General features: G+C 35.8%; 1 protein-coding gene across 8 annotated transcripts in view; it reads left to right on the forward strand.

The window, feature by feature from the left end:
• LOC106153592 (protein FAM53A) overlaps positions 1 to 19,953 on the forward strand; it is a 36,989-nt gene extending 17,036 nt beyond the window's left edge. For 4 of the 8 annotated variants that reach the window (XM_013527570.2, XM_013527573.2, XM_087005475.1 and 1 more), the window contains 5 exons: positions 1,475 to 1,733; positions 5,510 to 5,567; positions 7,904 to 8,721; positions 15,851 to 15,901; positions 16,248 to 19,953. In XM_013527570.2, coding sequence (XP_013383024.2) covers positions 1,593 to 1,733; positions 5,510 to 5,567; positions 7,904 to 8,721; positions 15,851 to 15,901; positions 16,248 to 16,607 — 1,428 coding nt within the window. In that variant the 5' untranslated portion in view covers positions 1,475 to 1,592 and the 3' untranslated portion in view covers positions 16,608 to 19,953. The remainder of the gene's footprint in view (positions 1 to 1,474; positions 1,734 to 5,509; positions 5,568 to 7,903; positions 8,722 to 15,850; positions 15,902 to 16,247) is intronic. The other 4 variants (XM_013527571.2, XM_013527576.2, XM_013527574.2 and 1 more) reach the window with 1 other exon arrangement.
• The last annotated feature ends 867 nt before the right edge of the window (positions 19,954 to 20,820 follow it).

Here is a 20,820-nt window from a genome sequence, read left to right on the forward strand (position 1 = left end):
GCCAGGTTTGTCCAAACATTTCGCTTAGATAATTTTGTCGGGCGCCCTGGTACTTCACAATCTGTGACATATGTAGCGGTCAGTGAGAAGATGAGGCTGTTTACACCAGAAAAACAAATTACGAAACCCCAGACTATATTTGTTTTTAAAAAAGGTCTGAGATATGAAATGTCAAATAAGTAATGCAAAAGAAAAAATTCATGAGCTTATGTGGTAAAAGGAAAGGAAAACAGGAAGCCATAGAACCCAGAGTGGCATTTGAGCGATTAATAAAAAAATTCTCTTTTTAATGCAAATTCTGCTTTGTTGCACACAGTGTACCATATGTGACTAAAATTGAGAAATTAGTGTCTTAAATTGTTTGGAATTTCCATCTCTAGGTCCCATTTAAAAAGAGATAAAAAATGTCAATAGATTGTCGAAAAATGTTGTCATTTATGAAATGATAGGAGAAAATTTTTCACTGGCATGTATTGTATGAGTGCCAAACGAAAAAGGACTTCAATTTCGGTAAAACTTGTGACAACGCAATACTTGCCTGAGGCTGCCCATTGTAGCTATTCAGGGAATCTATTTAATTTGCAAAATCTGAGAAAAGATTATGCGAAAGATGTGTCATCTCTCTTGTGGAGAGACATATTGATTGGTATATTCAAAATGAGTGAAGTATAGGCACATAAGGCCTTGGTGTTATATGGTTCTTGAATTCTGCTGAGAATTTCATCAATCAAACAAATTGAGTGATACTTACAAGTAATGTTTACTGTGGAACTCCTTGCAGCAGGAAGTATGTTTTTATGCTTTTTTCGGGGAGAAAAGTGATATTAAATTTTCTCTAAAGACATTTAGATTTTATACCTTTGCATGCACCAGTGATATTGATGTCTGTGATGTTTGTAAATATTTTTTGCATCACAAAAAGATAAGTTGTTTTCTCTGCAGCTGCAGTTCCTTTTTTCTTAGAAGCTCTTGAATTTGACATGAAAAACGTTTTCTTCCTTGAATTTCATCCTTCAACTATTTTTAGTTATTCTCCACTTATGAAACATCGTCTTTGCATTTATTGGTATGTTATTCAACTTATTATGTAAGGACTCGTGTAAGATTGTTCATAATCCAAGCTTACATCTGTTTTGATATTTGTAAAGAGGTTGGTATTTGGTATTTTTTATTGATCAGATCGTCTTTTTTATTTTTAGATTTTCCTAAATTGTTTTCATGAAATATGTGATACCTGACGATTAGACAAGGCACTTGTATAAATGGTTGAACATTATGCAGAGTACACTGTATGTTGGATATTCTATCCATCCCTTTTGTATGTGACAATCTATGCATGTGTAGAATAGCATGTTTAATACTTAAGTTTTTTTTTCTCTGCCTTTTTATTTATTTTGTTAAACTAAAATGCCCTGGTATTAAATTTGAGATAATAATAATAACAGAAGCATGGGATTTTTCTTTATCATTCCAGCAGGTGCTTGAATTGACACTACTTCCCCACTGAAGACAGGTCTCCTCACTCACTCATTCATTCAGACATCATGGACAAGTCATTGTAAATCCACCCTCTCCTTGTTGGTGCTGTCTTGATGCCACCGCCATCCTCCCTGTACTGTACCCAGCACCAGCAGCAGCTTACAGGCTCCTTTGTACTGGCGGACGGCATGGTCACACTCATCACAGAGAAACTGGGCAGACAGACTCTAGATGATCATGGACGATTTATCACTGTAAGTCACCAACCAAGCTTGTGTTTCATTTTGAGTTTGTAATTTTACTGAGTATTTTTTCGCAAGTGTTTTGCATCTTTTTGGATTAACAAATAGTGCATGGTATTTGATGTGGGGATCTCGCCACCTGCTGATTAGTTGAAGAGAGAGAGATGGGCAATGAACGGGTGTTGAATGATTGCAGCATGCTGACCTTTCTAAAAGACTTCAACAGGGATTGTCCTGTCAATTTTTTCTCATAAGTGCCATTCGGAAAAAAAATGCAGTATGGCATATGTATCAAGTCTATATAATGGTGACATTCTCACTAAGACTTGAAGATCATTTTGGAAGATATTATTGTATCTTAAGCATTCTTGTCATCATAGTAACTTAGGATGATGTATCACCTTTCACCAAAACAACTTTTTACTTCTTTGTATGTGAAGATAATGTGTGATTCGGAATGTTTTTCCTGCTTTACTAATGGTGTTAAATTGTAGTTTATAATGTTGGAATCATTTGTAAAAGGGCCAGGTTTTCATCTCAACATATTATTACTGTATCTAAGTACCCTACAAGCAATTAGAAAATGGTGACTTGGGGATATTATTTTTTTGCCTTATAAAAGCCAAGCAGCCTGTCTCTGAGGCTGTCAAGGCACTTGTGCAAACTTTATTGTTATGCTGAAAAAAACTTCCAGGTTGTCAAAGGTTTGTTAAATTTTAATGTTCACATTATTTCCATTACGTTCTAATACATGATACATATGATAAGTGTACAATTTGTGTCTTGTGTGTGTGTGTGTGTGTGTATGCGTGCGCGTGCATGCACGTGCATACACACGTGCATGTGTATTTCTGACATCCATTTAACTAAAATATTTGTGATAATGGAAAACTTGTCCCAAAAAGACCATTATTCAAATTGTCAAAACATATATGGAATGCAAAGAAAAATGGAACATGAACTTGGAGGGAAAGGTGGAATACAGTATATTTTCATTTGTTAAAAAATTGTTATTAGCAAGGGAGGGAGGTGGAGAGTGGATTGTTTACTGGGGAGACGTCTGCTGAGACAGATGGTCTTCTTATTTGCTAAAGATAATCCCTGCAGTGTTCCTTGCTGAAGCATGCTGGTTTCTGAGACAGTGTCAATACAACTGTAAATTACTTGGGAAATTTGAGTTTGTACAGGAAAGGATGTAAATAACAAAAGAGTGCTGCAGGATTACAACATACACCTGCCATTTTCTCATCTCCTTTGTACAAACATTGCTATAAAGTTACAGAAAGAGCACATCCTCGCTATTATAGTGGTACAAACCCAGATATTGACCCACCATACACGGGTTATGGATTTGATACGAGATGGCCGCACCAGTTCAACTTGGAATTGGTATCAATGTCGGAGTGGCATTTTCTTCTGTAAATATCTGCCTATCTGATTTGTGCAAAATTTGCACTTCATTACAGCAGCATTATTATATCCACAGCCCTATCTGCACATTTTTATTCATGTCTGCATGCAACTAAATTGACTGCTTAATCAGAATGATATTGGATATCTTTATTCTGGTGGCCTCTTCTGTCGTACAAAGCAGCAAATTTTTTTTCATCATGGACAAGAAGACGTGAATGTGTTCATCCATGCCTTATCTCGTAATACTCATAAACCAAAATGATTTTCATTGGCAAATTCAGCTATGAATTTTGATTAGTTATATTTTCCAGGCCACACTATGGGGAAATGCTTTTCTTCTGCATGAGCAGATACAAGTAATTGACTGTGGGTTTGTGGAATATTTATGTATCAGCCTAATAACTGGATAAAATACACACTGTTAACTGCTGGAGGTGTGTTTCCATGTCTGGGTTCTTTAGATCAGCCATTTAATTACCCTCAAAGTTGGATAGCTTATGAATATTTATGTATCAATTTAATAAATACAATAAAGGATCTATAGCTGCTGGAGACAGCAGTGGAGACTCCAGGCATACCTTTCCCATTTAATTACCCCGAGAAATAAATAGCTTGTTGCCCCACAGCCTTTGGGATGAATTTAAAGATCTTCACCCTGACTTAACCCATTATTCTTTGTTTTGTTCTCCTGACTATAATCCTACCAACACTGGTATTGTACGGGGGCCGGAAACATTAACTCACTTTCTTGTACAATTTATTTTCAAGTTTGTGGAAGGCAACAGCATTTGGAGATCAGAGCCATCTGGCTTTGAAGTATATATGTCTCATGGTTTTGCTTGGTTACAGTCTAAACACTGCTTGTTGATTGTGAACACCACGTACCTGAGGTCCACTGTTTGTTCAGCACACCGAGTTTGCCTAAACACTAGTTTGCTCTATTTATGGATGGCCATGGGCAGGATACTCGGGCCAATGGTTGGACTAAGGTTTATTTAGACTTCATTACTCTAATGGGGGTAATTTCTTCAAGTGCTTTGGTCTATGCCAAAATTAGCCAGCTTAGATAATTGACGGTCTCTTCATGGTAACAATGCACCTTAGAAATGATGATTATTTACTGATACACCAATATATTTTCTCATGTGCTTCATCAGTTTTGTCACCATTGAGCACAGTAATGGATTCACACCTATGTGCCATGAAGTTATCTGTCAAATATATATTGGGTAGGGGAGGTTTCCAATCATGAATATTTCATTGCACAATAAATGAAAACTAGACTATAATGAATTTGAGGTTAATAATATATCATTTGGGAGGACCTCCTACTTGGCCCATTGTTGACCTGCTATGCCTTGTTTCTGACGCCAAGAAAGTGTGTTCACGTGTTTTAACTAGTGACTTAACCACGTGTCGGACCCTCTACCAGTTTACCTTTAAACGAATTCTCAAAAGTAACTGCATATTAATATTTAATCAGTCAGCCAGACTCCTCATTTATACCCTGTGTGAAAAGGATACATGGCATGAGAAAATGTCTTTCTCTATTGTTCTTTTTTTTCTTCTGAACTTCAAGTGATATATGTATAGCATACTTGGATGGCAATTCAAGTGCACCTCCCTCATTCCAAGGAGATAATTTGTTATTGTATTTATATATTCTACACCACTGCTTAGGTGAACATGCCCACCTCAATTAAGATTCACCATCAGATCTGTGTCTACAGATGGCATTGAATCTCCTCCATGTTTGTCAATTAGGGCCATGTTAATGTTATGTGGTTGGATAGGAAGTGACATTGTGACTATTGGTGCAGTGGATGCTTGTCTCTTTTGCTGTACTTGCTGTCTAATGAGCCAAATCATGATATGACAAATAATGTCCACATGGTATTATTTTCTGGATAACCTATGGGAACTATGAGACTCGTTATCATTGCCCATTATGAATGTGAATAAATATGACTTGCTGTACACAATGGCTGTATGTTATTGTTAATAACTGGACTAGGAATCCTGTCTTTGTTTTTGTAGTGATGCAATCCAGTGTTGTTCATCAGCTGGCCAACATCAATATTTTAAGTGTTCATTATCACACATGAAAAGTCACTTTGATCCTCATTACCTGTTTTGTATATTTTGTTCCAACTTATTATTGGGTGATTAATGGAAATGACATCTTACAATCTTAAAAAATTGAATAACATGACATGGTTTGTCATTTTTTTTTTTTTTTTGTAACATATGAGCATTGTTCTGTTTTGTTCCATGTGTTTTGTTCCATTGAGATTGTCTACATTTATCATAAACTATAGAGACATAATGGTTATTCTAATCCGCAATTTGTTCATATGATATTTTTATTTTTCCAGAGGTTTCCTCGAAGCTCCCCCCACTGCGAGCCTGTATTTAGCTCCTATAATTCCACAGGTAAGACGTCACCACAGAAGGAAAAGTACATGTTATATAAAACCATTTTAAACCAAACCAAAATCATTAGTACCTATATGAATGTTCCTGAACTGATTCATCATCAGCATATTGAAGTGGAAATAATATTTTAGTTTACATAATATTTTTCAAAATGAATTATTTTTATTATATACAAAGATTACATGGATCGTGGTCTATCCACACATGTACAGGAAGGAAAAATGTTCAACAGCGAAAAAAACAATGAGTTCCAGTTGAAGTCAGTTGTACATCAGATGTCTTAAGCAGGTGGTCACTCTGTCTCTGTCAGGTCAATATCAGGTGGGAGAAGAAAGAAAAGTCTTCTCACTTGCATCCCTGAATTATCCCTATTGGCCCTGAATATGGATACTCCCTCTGATATCCAACACTTCCCTGCGTGGTCTTCTTGGCCAGGTTGTGACCACAGAGTTTTACATTCTTGTTGCCTTGGCAACAGAAGGAGTTACATGTAAAGTGCCATGATTTAAGAGACGCAGCTCTATAAATGTCTCAGGATATTCTCAGAATTCTAGAAGTTTATGTCCTATAAAATTGATCCGTGCGTTTATTGTAGCAGTTATGGTCTGCAGTTGTGTGGACTCCAGAGTAGAGAAATGAGAAAGCTGATTGAAATAGCTCAATGATATTGAACTTTTGTTGGACATGAAAGCAAGAATAAATATGCTTGATCACTTTTCAGCAAAAGTGGGGGGAAAATATATTTAAGGAATAAAAGGTTAAAGAAAAAAAAGGAAAGAAGTGCAATATCTCAAGGCTAGTTCTGTCTGTTGAGCATCAAATTCTCTCAGCTCAGTAATTTTGTTTGAAAGCACCAATTTCTTGTTTAAAGAAACTGAGTTATTGCATTTGTTGCACAGGTGATTCAGAGTTCAAGGTAGTTACTAAATGGGCATTTGTGTATGTAGTTTTGCTCTTAGTTACTGCTTAATGTTGTCGTTAGCCTTTTAAACAATTGGTTAGTGTGCCTAAACTCCACCCTGAAAGTTGAAAGTTTTGTAGATAAACGTGGGCACCAGTGAATTGGAATGCATTATTCATTAAAAACCTTTTTACTGTGAAGATAAGCTTCAAATGTGGTCATTTTGAAGAAATTGAAGTAGAAGTAGATACAATTATTTCACCCTGTTTCCTTCCATACAGCAATCCTTGGTGAGCTGCCTCGAGATTAGCTTGACAGTCAGTGCCCTTTGAAACCCGGTTTCGTGCTAGCAAAATGTCTCATGTGTGGAAGCTGAAAATACCATGTTCTGTGCTGGAGAGCATTTTGTGTTGGAAAAAGACACATGAGGAAATTACATAATGTACCTCAGCTCCTGTTCAGATACCTGATTACCTCCTCCAGATTGAAGGCCATTAGCACACTGAGGGGCACATAGACATGCACATTATTTCGACACAATCATTATACTTTCCCAAGGTGATTAGTGCTCTTCAAGCTACTGGCACATTTTAGGGATAGTCGTGACAACAGTGAAAGGAAATTGGCTGCTAAAAAGCACAATTTTGTTAGCAAAAATTTGGCATTTAGATTTTGAGTGGAAAATACCAAGAATTTGTTAGGTTCCAGTCCTGTTCTTGGTAGAATTGCTTGATCACGTAACAAGTTGATTTAGTGCCTAGGGCTAAGATTCAGTGCTAAGATTTAAAGGAGGCTTTAAATTTCAGTATAATTTTGAAGGTGCCTTGTGCAAAGCTGGTCTGATTTCCAATTAGAGATAATAACTCTTTGTTACTCATATACTTTGCTATTCCCTTAACTTATTACAGTAAAATCTACAAAAAGCACTAAATGGGAGGTATTGTTATACCTAATTACCTGGTATAACACTACTTAATTTGCAGAAAATGTAGTGGTATCTGTCAGTGGTTGTTCTTGGTGGGTATCCCCAAAGAGTTACCGAGATGATGAATAGCATTGAAGTTCCGAGGAAATGAGTAGCGGAGGAAATGAAGAATTGTTCTCCTAGAGAATAAAGAGGATCATTTTAGGCGCCATGTTGTTTGATTGATCAGCTTTTACAAGTCTGCATTCATGCTCTGCTGGTTCTGCATGGTTATGTCGTTGAATTGTTATGCCTGCATCCTTTGATTGTCAATTGGCTTAGCAACATTTTTCATGTATATGGTATAATAAATATTTGATTTCCAAGTCAATAATGATACATATTTTCAGAATGCAGGATACATCATACTGCATGTGAAATATTTGAATGAAGGGCATTATAACATGCCCCTTGCTGCCAGTTGGGCGACTTTTATTGATCGCAATTTATCTTTTTTGCTCATTTTAGATCAAAAAGCAAAGTTAGTAATTATCCAGACCTCTGACCCCTGGGACCAATCGCTGAAGTCAGGGACTCATTTCCAGCTGGAAACACCACCGTTCTGTTCACACACTGCCAATGCAACACAGAAATGCCTCACCTGCTTCGAACCGTCACCGAGCACACCACCCGCACCCCCAAAGAAACGTCACTGCCGCTCTCTCTCCATCCCTGGGGACTCCTCAGTCACAGGGGGCGACACTAGGCAGGCCTTACTTCATCGCCCCGTGGCTTTGAGACCCCACTTAAACAACAATAAACTGTCTAAAAATCGAAACTCTCCCACTATCTCTACTGGCAGCAGTCGAGGGGGCAGCACTCTAAGCTTACCGGGTTTGCAGAGCAGCTTTAATTTTTTCCCCGCCACGTCTATCAGCAGTGGGGGACCATGCCATTCAAGTGGCTCCAATGAGTATTTCTTCACGCCCCCAGAATCCCCAGTGCCAAGACCTGCCTCTGCCTCTAGTGGCTACTATGACAGCTCCCTCAGCTCTCTTGGAGCACCATGGCTAGAACACAGTCCCCTACGTTGCAGTGGGAAATATGAAGCATTCAAACTACGAAGTCTTTCTCTGGAGGATCAAATCTCCGAGCACACCTCTCAGTGCACCTCAGGATCCATGCCAGTTATGCCAGGTGCCATTGGTTCCACCCCATCATCGCCAAGACGACAGCGTATCCCACGCTGCCGTTCTCAACCATGTGTTCTCCAAGATCGAAAGTGTGGTCTGAAGAGGCGTCGGGAGGAAGATAGACCTGCACTTGATTTCCTTAAAATGAAAGAAGTAAGTGTAATTTCATAGACACGTAGTTATGTTATTTCATTTGTTTTTGTTGAAATATTTTAAATTATCAAGTGCTAGAAGTTTGTGTTTGTATTATTTTATTTCATACACTTGAAACAAATAAGGTCATGCCTTTCTTACTCCAACTTCATGAAAAAAGAACATACAGTTAAAAGCAATCCAAATTGCCATGTGAAAGTAGTGAGATGGCGATGGTAATCACAGCTTCCATCTTTCACTGCAAGGCAGTGGTTGGCAAACATTAAAAATCTGTGTAAGAGCCTTGTTTTATTAGAAAACTGAGGTACTTGCCCCTTGAGTTGGTGGAGATATCACCTGCCAGTTGTGAAAGGAAATTTAGAACTCATTAATTTTGACTGAATCACCTTTGGGACACCTGAAGGCTCAACCTGGTGTGGGAACATGATTGATTTAAGATGACAATAAGTATTTTTTTTCCACAAAATGTGGAGTGTTTTACTAGGGTATTTTTATGGACATCTTGTACTTCCATTTTGTCACAACTGATTTGAACAACAATTCAGAGCTTTTCTCCTCCTCTTTTGTCAACAGTGTGGTTTTCAACTCTGCTCAGGTATGGTTTTCTTTACACTTAAAAAAACCTTACATATAAAAACATGGCTTTGAAAAAGATAAAAAGCATTGTAGAAAACTTAGCCACTCCCATATATACTTAAAGTTTGTATTGTCAACATGTATATATGTTGCCAAAAGACATTTAGGTTGGGGGGAAACATAAACATGTGGAAAGAAAGCTTGTTGCTATTTACTATAAAACTGAAGCACACGATACTTTTAAATACATTAAAATGTCTGAGACTAGTCTAAGCCATTTGCCTTACCTTAAGATTCTGTAGATGTAATTAGCAGTTAATTTCAGAGCAGGTTAACCAAAAGTTGTCCAGTCCTTCATGTCAAAGCTTTTGAATACCATAATGCATTATGAATGAGCATTTTTTTGTCATGGTCTGCAGGATTGGACACATATCATTTATTATGTACTCGACCCCTGACAAAAAGATGCAAAAGTCCACTTTTTGACACCTTTTTGATAATTATTCAATGCACTTGTAAAAATGAATAAAAACATCTATTCATTAGAATCTAAGGAGATTGACAATATTAAGAAATTTGAGAAACCGTAAAAAGATAGGAATTCCTTTATAGGATTTTCTTTGTCAATCGATAGCAGATCCTAACTGTTCATTATGTTTTGTCAGTAATGAAATGTCCATCAAAAAGAATCGGTGGGAGATTGCATGAGAGACTGAATGACAACCCATCTGCTCGGTGGAGGGGGGGGTTAAAATCATATGCCTGTAATTTCCACACTTTTGCAGCCTTTTCTGGGTAAAGCTGTATAGAATAACTGGTTTAAGGGACAGATTTAATTGTCCTTGAAATATGATGTATATGTAATAATTATTAATCAGTTGAACCTGCTGTGAGCAGAGAATTGCTGGTAATTGTGACCATTATGTAAATGGAATCTGTCTGGTAGTGTCAGCCACTCTTTAGGCTTCCAGATTGACATTATACATTTTTGGGCCATACTGTTTAAGATTTTCAAGGTCTCATGCAATCTCCCACTGAAACTGTTAATTTTTGTTAAATCAAAAATAAACAATGTATCATGTTGGATGCATTTTTGTATATTGGGTGGGTTCGTTGATACGAAATTAGATTTTGCTCATTCGTTGCTGAATTTTCTTAGTCAATAACATGACATATTTTTTTGAACAATGACACCATGGTTGATGGATTGGCAATAAAGGAAGAGAATAAAAGAAAACAGGTTTAGTGCCAAGTCTTTGATAAAAAAAAAACAGCCCTTTATCTTGTTACCAGTTATGAAATCATTTATTAATAGCCCGACAATAGTTGAAAATGCAATTGACGAAAGAATTTTGACTTCTGAAATAGTGTTTTGATTGTGCCATTTATAAACATCATTGCTGGGTTGTTGCAGGGGGATGTTGGTTCGCCCCTGGGCACTGCTGCACAAGTGAAAAAAAGCAAGATTGTGATAACACTGCAAAGTTAAGTCAATAGAGATCCATTGTTAGAAGCTGGCTTCTGAAGAGAAATAAGAGCTTGGTCTTTATTGATGCACACTCCCGTTCTTGACGGTCAAATGAATGACTTGGTCTCAATTTTGCTTTGAGAATGATAATTCCTTCATGTGCAAAAGGTTATGGAAATAACTTATATGGAGTCTTTTCCTGTGCATTTTGATGAAAATCTATTTTAGTCAAGAAATGGATTTGCTGAATGTAGATTGTGTTTGGAATAGGTTTTTGCATTGATCCAGGTTTTGGCATGTTGTTTTGGCATGGTAGTTCTGATAGTGTATATCAGGTGAAATGGGCAGTCAAACTAGCTAATTCTAGAAAGTGCCCACATGCATTAGTTTCCTCTCTGGGAAAAGATATTTGCACTAAGAGATTACTTCGACCCTTTTACAGTAATGCATTTTTATCTTTGCACCAACTGGCTTTGACTGCCTCCAGTCATTCCATGCTATCACTGGCCATCTCCATTAATGACCTTCTCTTGAATATCACTGTTAATAACTGCACATTTGTTGGTCATCAAGCTCTGGGTGTAAGTGTAACTTGCTGTACAAAATATTGGACTTTTAACAAGAACATTGTTTTCCTTTTCTTGAATGATATCTTTTTTTTTTTCAATCAGAACCTTTGCCTGTTGACTAGTGAAATAGTTTCTGCATATGCGCCCCCTATTTTTAACCATGCTGTTACAATGTGTCAACTATTTAAGTATGGTTTGTAAATTTATTTTTCTGAAATGTAAAGCTTGAAATTTGCTGATCAGTGCCTACTAAAAAGGTAAAAGCAGTGTGGGAAATATTTTCTCTCTCCCTATTTAATGTTGATGACGTGTAACCAAAGGGGAGCATCCTGTTAGGCTACCCCCCACTTGCTGCTAAAATGTTAACCTTTTTAACACCTTTATTTTACTTATGATTGAGTGTAAAAGATTGGATTTGGTTCCAGTACTTGGGCACGGCACACTACAGCTATTGGGTCCAGTTTCACAAAGGCAGTATAACCTGATATTGGTCTATAATTTTAGTCTAGAAGTTCTATTTCACTTAAAAAGATAAAGTGATTTTTATCAAGGTAAATAAATTAGATATTGTTCTGAAACATTGGCCATGCCTTTCGTGATATTAAACAAGTGCAATATTTAATTTTATTGAGTTTAAAAAAAACTTGAATCTTTGGTCTAAAAGTTAAGACCAATTTTCGGGCTAAAGTTCTTTTGTGAAAGGGGTCCCTGAACTCAATTTTCTATACCTGAATGCCCATTTGTCACTGGACTAGCTAATGTGCCATTACAATACTTGTTCAACATTGTCACTGCATGAAAATCCAAACAGTGTGAAATACACATGTATTGTAATGTCCAGGGGGTGGTGGTTCAAGATAACCCCCTTCAGCCTAGCGCCTTCACCTTTAACGACAATAGAATTCAATCCTCTGCGTGAGAATGTCAACTGATATGGCACAACATATTTGTAGATCAATTTTATGTCCAAGGCAGGATTTCAAAAATGAGATAAAGGAGTCAAAAATTGCATTAGAATTTATTGGAGATTTTGAGTAGCTCGATAGGCGTAATGAATAGCTGTAGTGCATAGGTGTTATTACATATAAGGTAAATTTGTTCCTGTCAGTGTGCCCACCTTTAGTAAATCATGGAGATGTTTGGATGTCTGAATACAGTTTTAATCTCCACTGCATCACGGATGCGTGATCTGGAAAAGATTTTAGGTTTTTATTCGGGAATTTATTCCACCACCGTATTAAAGGCTATGTGCCTTTTAGGGCAAATTTATAAGGTCGCGTGCAATAACATGGAAGTCTAAGCAATTGTGTTGCCTTTAAAAAGAGCTGTGGTTTAGTATTTAAACAACTGATTTTTGGACTGAGATAAGTTCCAGTGTGTGACGTCAGGGAGTTATGGTAGCCTAAAAACATAATGCTTAAAGAACACCGCTAGGTTAAACATTCATAGTCTCTGCAATGTGAGATTTTTTCAAGTGACAATATTCCTTTTCTGAGGTACTATTTGAAAAATTCTCACAGCTGTATTTGCTACAGCTCATTGCTTGTGCCTACCTGACAATATGCAGGTTTTTAGGTCTTATTTTTTTCTGTTAGATAAGGTCAGATTTGTAATCTAAATTATACCAGAAGAGTGAGCTTTTATCTGTGATTTATAAGTGAGTTGGGTTATTAAAAGTATAATATTCAAACAAATCGATAAATAAAACCACAGATCTAATCAGAAAATGAAATGGTGGCCTTGATCAGCAGGCCTATATGATAAGTGGAGGTCAAAAAACACGAAAAAAGGACAAGGAATGTTGCTTTAATAGCCTTAAGAAAATGAAAAGAAAAAGACACGCAGACAGTAATTCTTGCAGTATGTGAAGTAGATAAAGGTAGTCTCAACATGACAGCTGCTCTGAGTGGATGTAGAGAGACGGAGCACTCTCATGATTACTGGGATTGTGCAACCCTTCCCTGACATAATGGCACTTCTAAACCGATCCCTGGGGGTATGATGGGCACCTCATGGGGCTAGGAGGATTGAGACCTGATTAGAGTGTAAATCACCTCTGTAGAGCTCACTTGAGGTGCTAGATTTACCAGCAGGTAGATCTTTTTCATCTCATCATTCACCTTATTATGGCATGTACAGACATAAGAATAGATCTGTGGAAGAGATTATAGACAGTCAGTGAGTGAAAGGGAATGTTCACTGCAGTGTGTTCGCTGCATGTAAAACAGGTTGACACCAGACACTGGCTTAATCTGTTTTCTCTTCAGATATCAGTATTCTTTACGCAATGTGGAAAAAGAGCATTATTCTGATTTGCTTAAGTATTTGGTACCATTTTGTAGTCTCCAAGAACTTCCTTAATTTGTGTTCGTTAAGCAAGGTGGAAAATTAATCCTTGCTGCAGATAAAAGGGATTTGGCACCATGTTATAGATGTAAGGATTCCAGAGTATAGAAAATTGAATATCCCACTTACTTTTGGCATATTCAGAAATTTATTAATGCATGGAGCATGGCCAGTGAGAAAATAAATGATATAAAATCAAGTCAATTAGGGAAAAATTGTGTATGAATAATTGAGAAATAAAGAGGGTCGTGAAAATAAATAGAAATAGTCCAAATTCTAGGACATGAAACTAGTGCGAAAAGTAGCTTCAGTAGATCTATAAATAAGTAGACTTCTGGTGTTTATGGAACGTAGCTGAAGTGACACTGCCAGGATTGACTGGCAATCAAATCAGTGTTAAGCAGACAGACTCGGTGACACCAGAGTTGATGCAGCAGGCATCTCCCCTGGGAAGAACACTGATTGAGCTGGCAAATGAGACTAGGAGGAGTACAGGAGTGAAATGTGAGCGTTTGATGACCATGCTTCACTCGGGCACCTTGATGCATATGGCTTGTCTCTGGTCTCTGAAATTGTTTTTAGTTTTAGGCCTCGTTCACATGCAATGTCTATTTTCTAAATTCTATTTTCTATTCGCGCTATCTTATGATCACGGTCTGTGCCCTGAATATCCCGCCGCGTAATTACTGGCAGGGCGAGACAGTTACTTATAGTAACTTATAGTAACTGGCAACAAGAGCAGTTTAACTTCTGAAATTTACTTTCACTTGGCACGATGTGAACTTTAGTTTTCACTTTTTTTCACAAAGGCAATATATTTATGGTTATCTTCTCATATATAGCGTTATCATCCTTAACCAAATCTGCCTTTGGTATTACGCAGATAGGACTCGGTCTGTAAACAAGAATCCTCTATCACAAATTGATCTGTCCAGTAAATATATGTATGTAATAACCGCGGCCTTGTTTTTCTCCCAGCGTAATTGCTACCATCAGGATACAGGCAAGAATTTTAACTCATAAGCAAATTCATTTGAAAATGTATCATATGAGTAAGTGGAGTAATTTACTGCCAGTGGCTTTTAAATGCACCATTAAACTAACAGACATACAGTCCAACACAGTTCTTACTTTACACAGTGAGATGCAAATAAGAAATTCCCATCTGTTAATTCATGAAAGCGTACAATGCAAATATATTAATCCACGCTGATGACAAATGACTTTTAAGTCTTTCTTTATATATACTTGGTGTAGTTGGAAATCAACGGTCATGATAGATAAGGCAGCTAAGTGGGGTTTTTGCTGAGTGACACCAATCTAAACTAAGTGCACTTCAAACTGTTTTAATGAGTTAAGATTCCACAAGTACCAAGCCAACTCTTTTGATAATTTTTCTACACTGTATTCTCAGCATGCAAGGTAAACTTGCTGCCTGTATTCAGATGGCATTAACATATTGGAATGTTGAACCATTGATTGCCCCCTTTTTTTTATTGAACCCTGCATAGCAGGGGCTAACATTTTACTCAATCACAATATTCCTTTTAGAGATCAGGGTGCACTGTTTACTTACATGAAATATTGAAATTAAAGTAAACAAAAAGAGAACATGTTATAGAATAATGTGAAATTAAATGATTTTGTTAAGCCCTTTTTATTGAACCCTTCATAGTGTGTTAGCAATGTTTTCTGTCCCACTGTTTCACTGTGGGATTGAAAATGGTGTTTAGTTTCATAAAATATTAAACTAAAAGTAAACAATAGAGAACCATGCCTTTGAATAGGGTAGAATATAAATACATGTGCTGTGGAGTATACGATCCCTTTTTCAATAACTTTTATTAATGAACCATGTATTAAAGATCGGGGTCAAGCACCGCCTGAAGAGGAATTGCTAGGTGTAGGTTAAGAGAAATTGATTGATATTATCAGAATTGTGTCCACACGGAAAAATAATTCAATTTTAATGGTGATCTATGAAGTATGCATACAAATTGAGTTCCTTAAACTATGACATAGAAGTTCAAAATATGGTGTGAATTTAATTAACTGTCTGTAGTCTTTGTTTTTACATCAGTTGTTTTTCAAAATCTTTCTGATTCTTAGTATTTTGGTGCTACTTGTTAAATGTATGATGTACAATAATGTATACATATTTGTTTTACAGACTGCCATAGAACCTGTACAAAGATGGTATAAAGGTATCAACATTCCACTGGTAAGTTGTGCTCCGTCTCAACTAACACATTGTAAGCAACCTGTACTCTCCTTACTCTTATGTGGAACATTCTTTGTCACATAATCAACAGTAGCAATTGCTTGCATACTGAATGACATATTGATTCCTTTGACACTGTCCACATTGTTTATGAGAGTGATTGTTGTTACTTCAATATTTAGGTCATTATGGGGAAATTTTACTTTTGCAAATTGTCAGCAGAAGTGTAGCAGTTCAGTTTATAATTCTTCAAACCACATATACAATTGCAAAGATACAGCTTATATATATATATATATATATATATATATAATGTTACAAAGGTGACACAATTTTATTCTTTCAGAATTTCAAGTCCTCTCGCAGTTTGGCAAGTGAATTTGCCAGCCTGAATCCCATTGCTAGCTCCCCTCTAGATAGCAGCATCCCAAGTACCATCACAGCGCACACCGGCTCTGCCACCTCATCCCCGACCTTAGAACTACAGGAAAAGAACGAAGATAGTAATAATGAAAACCAAGACGAATTTGTAGACAGAGGCTACAGCACAACCACGGAAACTTCCGATAGTGTGGATGCTAATTGTTCTGATACTTGCAGTTGTCATGACAATCTGGATGAACAGAGTGAGGAGGAAGAGGAGGATCATATGTTTCACATAGATGTGGCCAATGATATTGACCTTGATCAAATTGAAAAAGATTAAGTTTTTGTTCAGATGGAAACCTACTTGCCAATCTGGCTGTAGGGACCCTTCTGGTTATTCATTGTTTCATTTTATTACTATTAGAGTACTTTTGTCTGTGATCATCTTTATTTTATGACTCTAGTGTGGATATGATGAAAGCTTAAAGATAATAAGAAAGTAGTTTTGATTGAATTGTTTTGGATTCTTGCACTACTTTCTGTCTCTGGATTGTTGCTGTTTACAGTGCTCAGTCCTTACTGAATTAAATGCCTAGAAAGTCACCAATCCTCAGATTTCGTTTGTTACAGGTATTGTTTACAAGGGCAGTGAAATGTTAACTTTATTATTATATTTGAAATATATCAAATAAGTTACTTCATTTTCCCCAGTTTGTTTTACTTTCGAAAATCTGTCAGACATCTTGTCATTAAATGGCATTGATGATTGAAGTGTACCTAATGTAGAAAACAAAATGAACAGAATGAGACGAAAAACTGAATTCTTTTACAAATGGGTCTCATTCAAAGATATTGTTTGTTATTTACCGTTACCAAACCCTGTTATTTCATTTGGATTTACTTCAAAATGAAAATGGAAATATTAAAGATCTGCCAAAACATTTCAATTTTCAAGGAAGAGTCCATAACCTTGATGAAATTATAATTCATTCTACCTCAGAAATGGGAATTTCTCATTGTAGTTCTCAGTCCCAATTGGCTGAAGCTTCCAAATTAAGTTCTAAAATGAGAATAGAAATGCTAACACAGTGAATACCTTACATGTACAATATATAAATATATATTATACTCTTATTACATGTGTATTTATTGTGAAAACCTGTATCACATATTTGTGAATGAAAAGTCATAAATTACAAAAGCATCGTAATGGGTGCATCTGTCCAATGAACTGTATATCATTCTTTGTAACTTATGTACAAGTTTTAAAGATATATTGTATCAACTTGAAATCATTTTTAGAAAAGGAGCAACCATCAATGCATGTTGATCAAATTTGTCATTATCAAATTTTTTTTTCTTAGAATATGAATTATTGGCATTGGGATGAAAAAGTTCATCATCTCATGTTGACTTGGAAAAGAAAAACCTAAATGTGTGGATTCCTTTTTGTGACCTAGCTACATTCCACCTAAATTTTAAAATCAACCATCAATATATGTATAAAACTTGGAATGTTTCTTTGACCATATGCATTAAAATATTTGTACATTTTAAACTTTTGACTGCCATCAATAGCAATAAGTCTAAGTAATAAAACTAAAAGTACGGGTTACAAAGAAGAATGCTTTGACCAATAAATCCGCATTTTTTTCCATGATTTGTTGGTGAAAGACTGGGAATTGCTAGAATGTGGCAGCTCTTTGAACTATTTCAGGACTTCTGATCAAAATTAACTGAAGAGAACTATATTGTATACTATATTTTGTTGATGTTTGAAGAGTATACTTAGTGTGTTTTGTAGATTAAACATACAAAGAATTTAAAGCTTTCAACTTGCCCACGGACTTTTGTATTAGTTGCCAAGATTCAGTTATGACAACAAGGATGCTTATTTCCTCTCTTAAGAAATGTTGATAATATCAACTTTACCAGAGGTTTGCAGGGAAATAGTTCTATTTAAGTGATACTCACTATACATTGAAGAGTGAAAATTGTGGTGCATCAATAGTAAGAGAAGACATGTTCTCATATGCACTGGTGCTTGTGTGTGCTTTATGGTATTGCTTACTCCTGCGTACAGTAAAAACTTATGAAAAATACAGTAAAAATTATTGTGAACAAGTTGAAAGTTGTAAACTTTGCACAGTGTGGCTGTGTTCTAGTCAGTCATATTTTAAGTGAGCTTTTTGTTTGGTTTTTTTTCAATGCTTATTTTTTCTTTTTGACAGTCGTAATTTAATGACATTTTCCCCTTTCTTTATTAAATTTTTTCATCCTTAACACTCCTACAGTTGTGCTAAATTACCAGTTGTTTTTCAAGCTGTAAATATGCTTGTATTTTGGTTGTTTTTGAGTGAAAGAAAGGCAAAATCTTAAAAAATATTTTTAATTAATTTTTTAAAATTATTTTTTATTATTTATTTATTTATTGGTTTGTATTGTGATAATTTTTTTTTAAATTGGTTACAGTTGCAATTCTAACTTTGAGACTTTGTGTTAAGAAGTTGTTTATTTGGGGCCGTAAGAAAATTTTTTAAGTAAGTACAATAGATATGAAATGTATTTCATAATTGAACTGGCAAGCGATTTAGACACCTTAAATTAAGGTCTTGTTTAATATTCCATTTATTGTTATTTAGCTGTAAATGCAAAATGTTTCACTTTTTGCAAAAAAATTTGTACAAGTACTTTAATTGAAATATTCAAGATGTACTAACAAAAGTAGATAATTAAGTCAATTTGATATAATCTCTTCAAAGTCAATCATGATGAAACATTTTGGACACTGCAGTCTTTTTCAAAATGCCAGGGCATTGGTTGGCATTAGCATGGGTTTGCATTTTTTTATCGTAAATTTTCTTTTCTTGTTCAAAGCATTTGATTTAATAATTAATTCAATTCAATTAATGCCATTAAAACGAATTGCAAGGTACACATAAATCCTGTCTATGTTCATTGCTACATAACTTGGTTTTGATAAAAAAAGGTATGCATTTTGTTTGGCAGGTCTTGAAAAAAATGTGTTAAAGAGAAGAAGATGCTCTTACACATTGGCTCAGGGTTTTGATTTTGCTAACAACTGAAATGGACTACTGTCCCCAAAATACATGTTTATCTATATTATGCACTTTGTAAGACTTTCCTAAGGAGTCAATTGGTAAACTTTTTTTACAGACATTGGACTGTATTCCAAATGCTTGCAGTCGAGTAAAGATGAGTGGATGCCTGCATGGCATGTGATAGTTCCTTTGACTTTAGGTCAGAGAGGGAGAGAGCAGACTGCAGTTCTTTATTGAACGTGTGTAACTTTGTCTTTTTTGAGGAACTTCCTCCCTAAAGACCAGTATATTGTTATTTGCTGCATGAAAATAAATGGGCATCAACTCCTTTAGAGTTGTGTAAATTGAAAGTAGTTCAATACACCTACTGTTATTATCATTATACCATTACATTTTTATGTGTGATACGAGTGTAAGGCATACACACTTAGACGTTTTCAGGTTTTTAGAGCATATATATATAAATTAATTACATTTTTAAAAAGACCAAAAATATGTCAAATTGTACATAGTAGCTAAGCACTATAAGTGGTAAAGGGAAAGCCATTTCCTGTGTTGTTTTATATGTGTAAAATAAAGTTTAGCGTTTTGCCAGTAAAAAATGTGTTTTTAGTTGTCTTTTAATTTGTAAAAATTATTTTACTTATTAACATTTCCTTTAAAAGTAAGCCAAAAATAGGCAATAGGCAACCTTGAAAACCGGTGGTGTGGTCTGATATACCAGTGAATTCTTGATCATTCGGTGCCCAGTCTGGTAGTTGGGTAGGCCTGAGAAAAATGAAGGATATGATGCCAGTATAGGAATTGCAAAATCCCACAAAAGGGGGAATCCGTTGTTGTAGAATGCCGAGACATAATGCAGTGAAACATGGTACCTAGTATTATTACAAATACTGGATGACATAAAGACTGTCCTATGCAAATACTGGATGACATAAAGACTGTCCTATGCAAATACTGGATGACAAAGACCGACCTATGAAGAGGAAAATGCATTGACTGTCAAATTCTGAAGTAATTGGAAAATACCTCTGTAAAATGTAATTGTTAAACCAAGACAAATAAAAACAAACATCTCCATTATCACATGCACCTTTGGTCCACCTAAAATGAAGAATAACTGATTCAAAATAATTCCCTAGAGTATCTTTCTTGATGGCGTGCACGAGGTATGGTTGTAGCGAGAAAAATGGCAAAGACTGTAGTTACTGTAGTGCTCTTGTACAGCAATGGTCTTTCCTTCAATGACTGTAGCCTGGGTTTCTGTTGAAAAATGACCCAGACAGCTGTCAACTGAGAAATGCCATCTGGTTAAGATGCTAATTAATGCTGTGCATGGCAGATTTGTGATAATCTATAACATTTATCAAATTATCACGTTAACAAGTATTCCAGAGTATCAACACCATGATGGGAATGGTTGCGTTTTCAGGCAAGAAGATCGGACATATACAGTAAAAAAAATTGATTATAAAACTCAACTTTGCAGAA

The sequence above is a fragment of the Lingula anatina genome, chromosome 1 (assembly GCF_051362555.1).
Source record: "Lingula anatina isolate TDL-2025a chromosome 1, LinAna3.0, whole genome shotgun sequence".
NCBI classification, from domain to species: Eukaryota; Metazoa; Brachiopoda; class Lingulata; order Lingulida; family Lingulidae; genus Lingula; species Lingula anatina.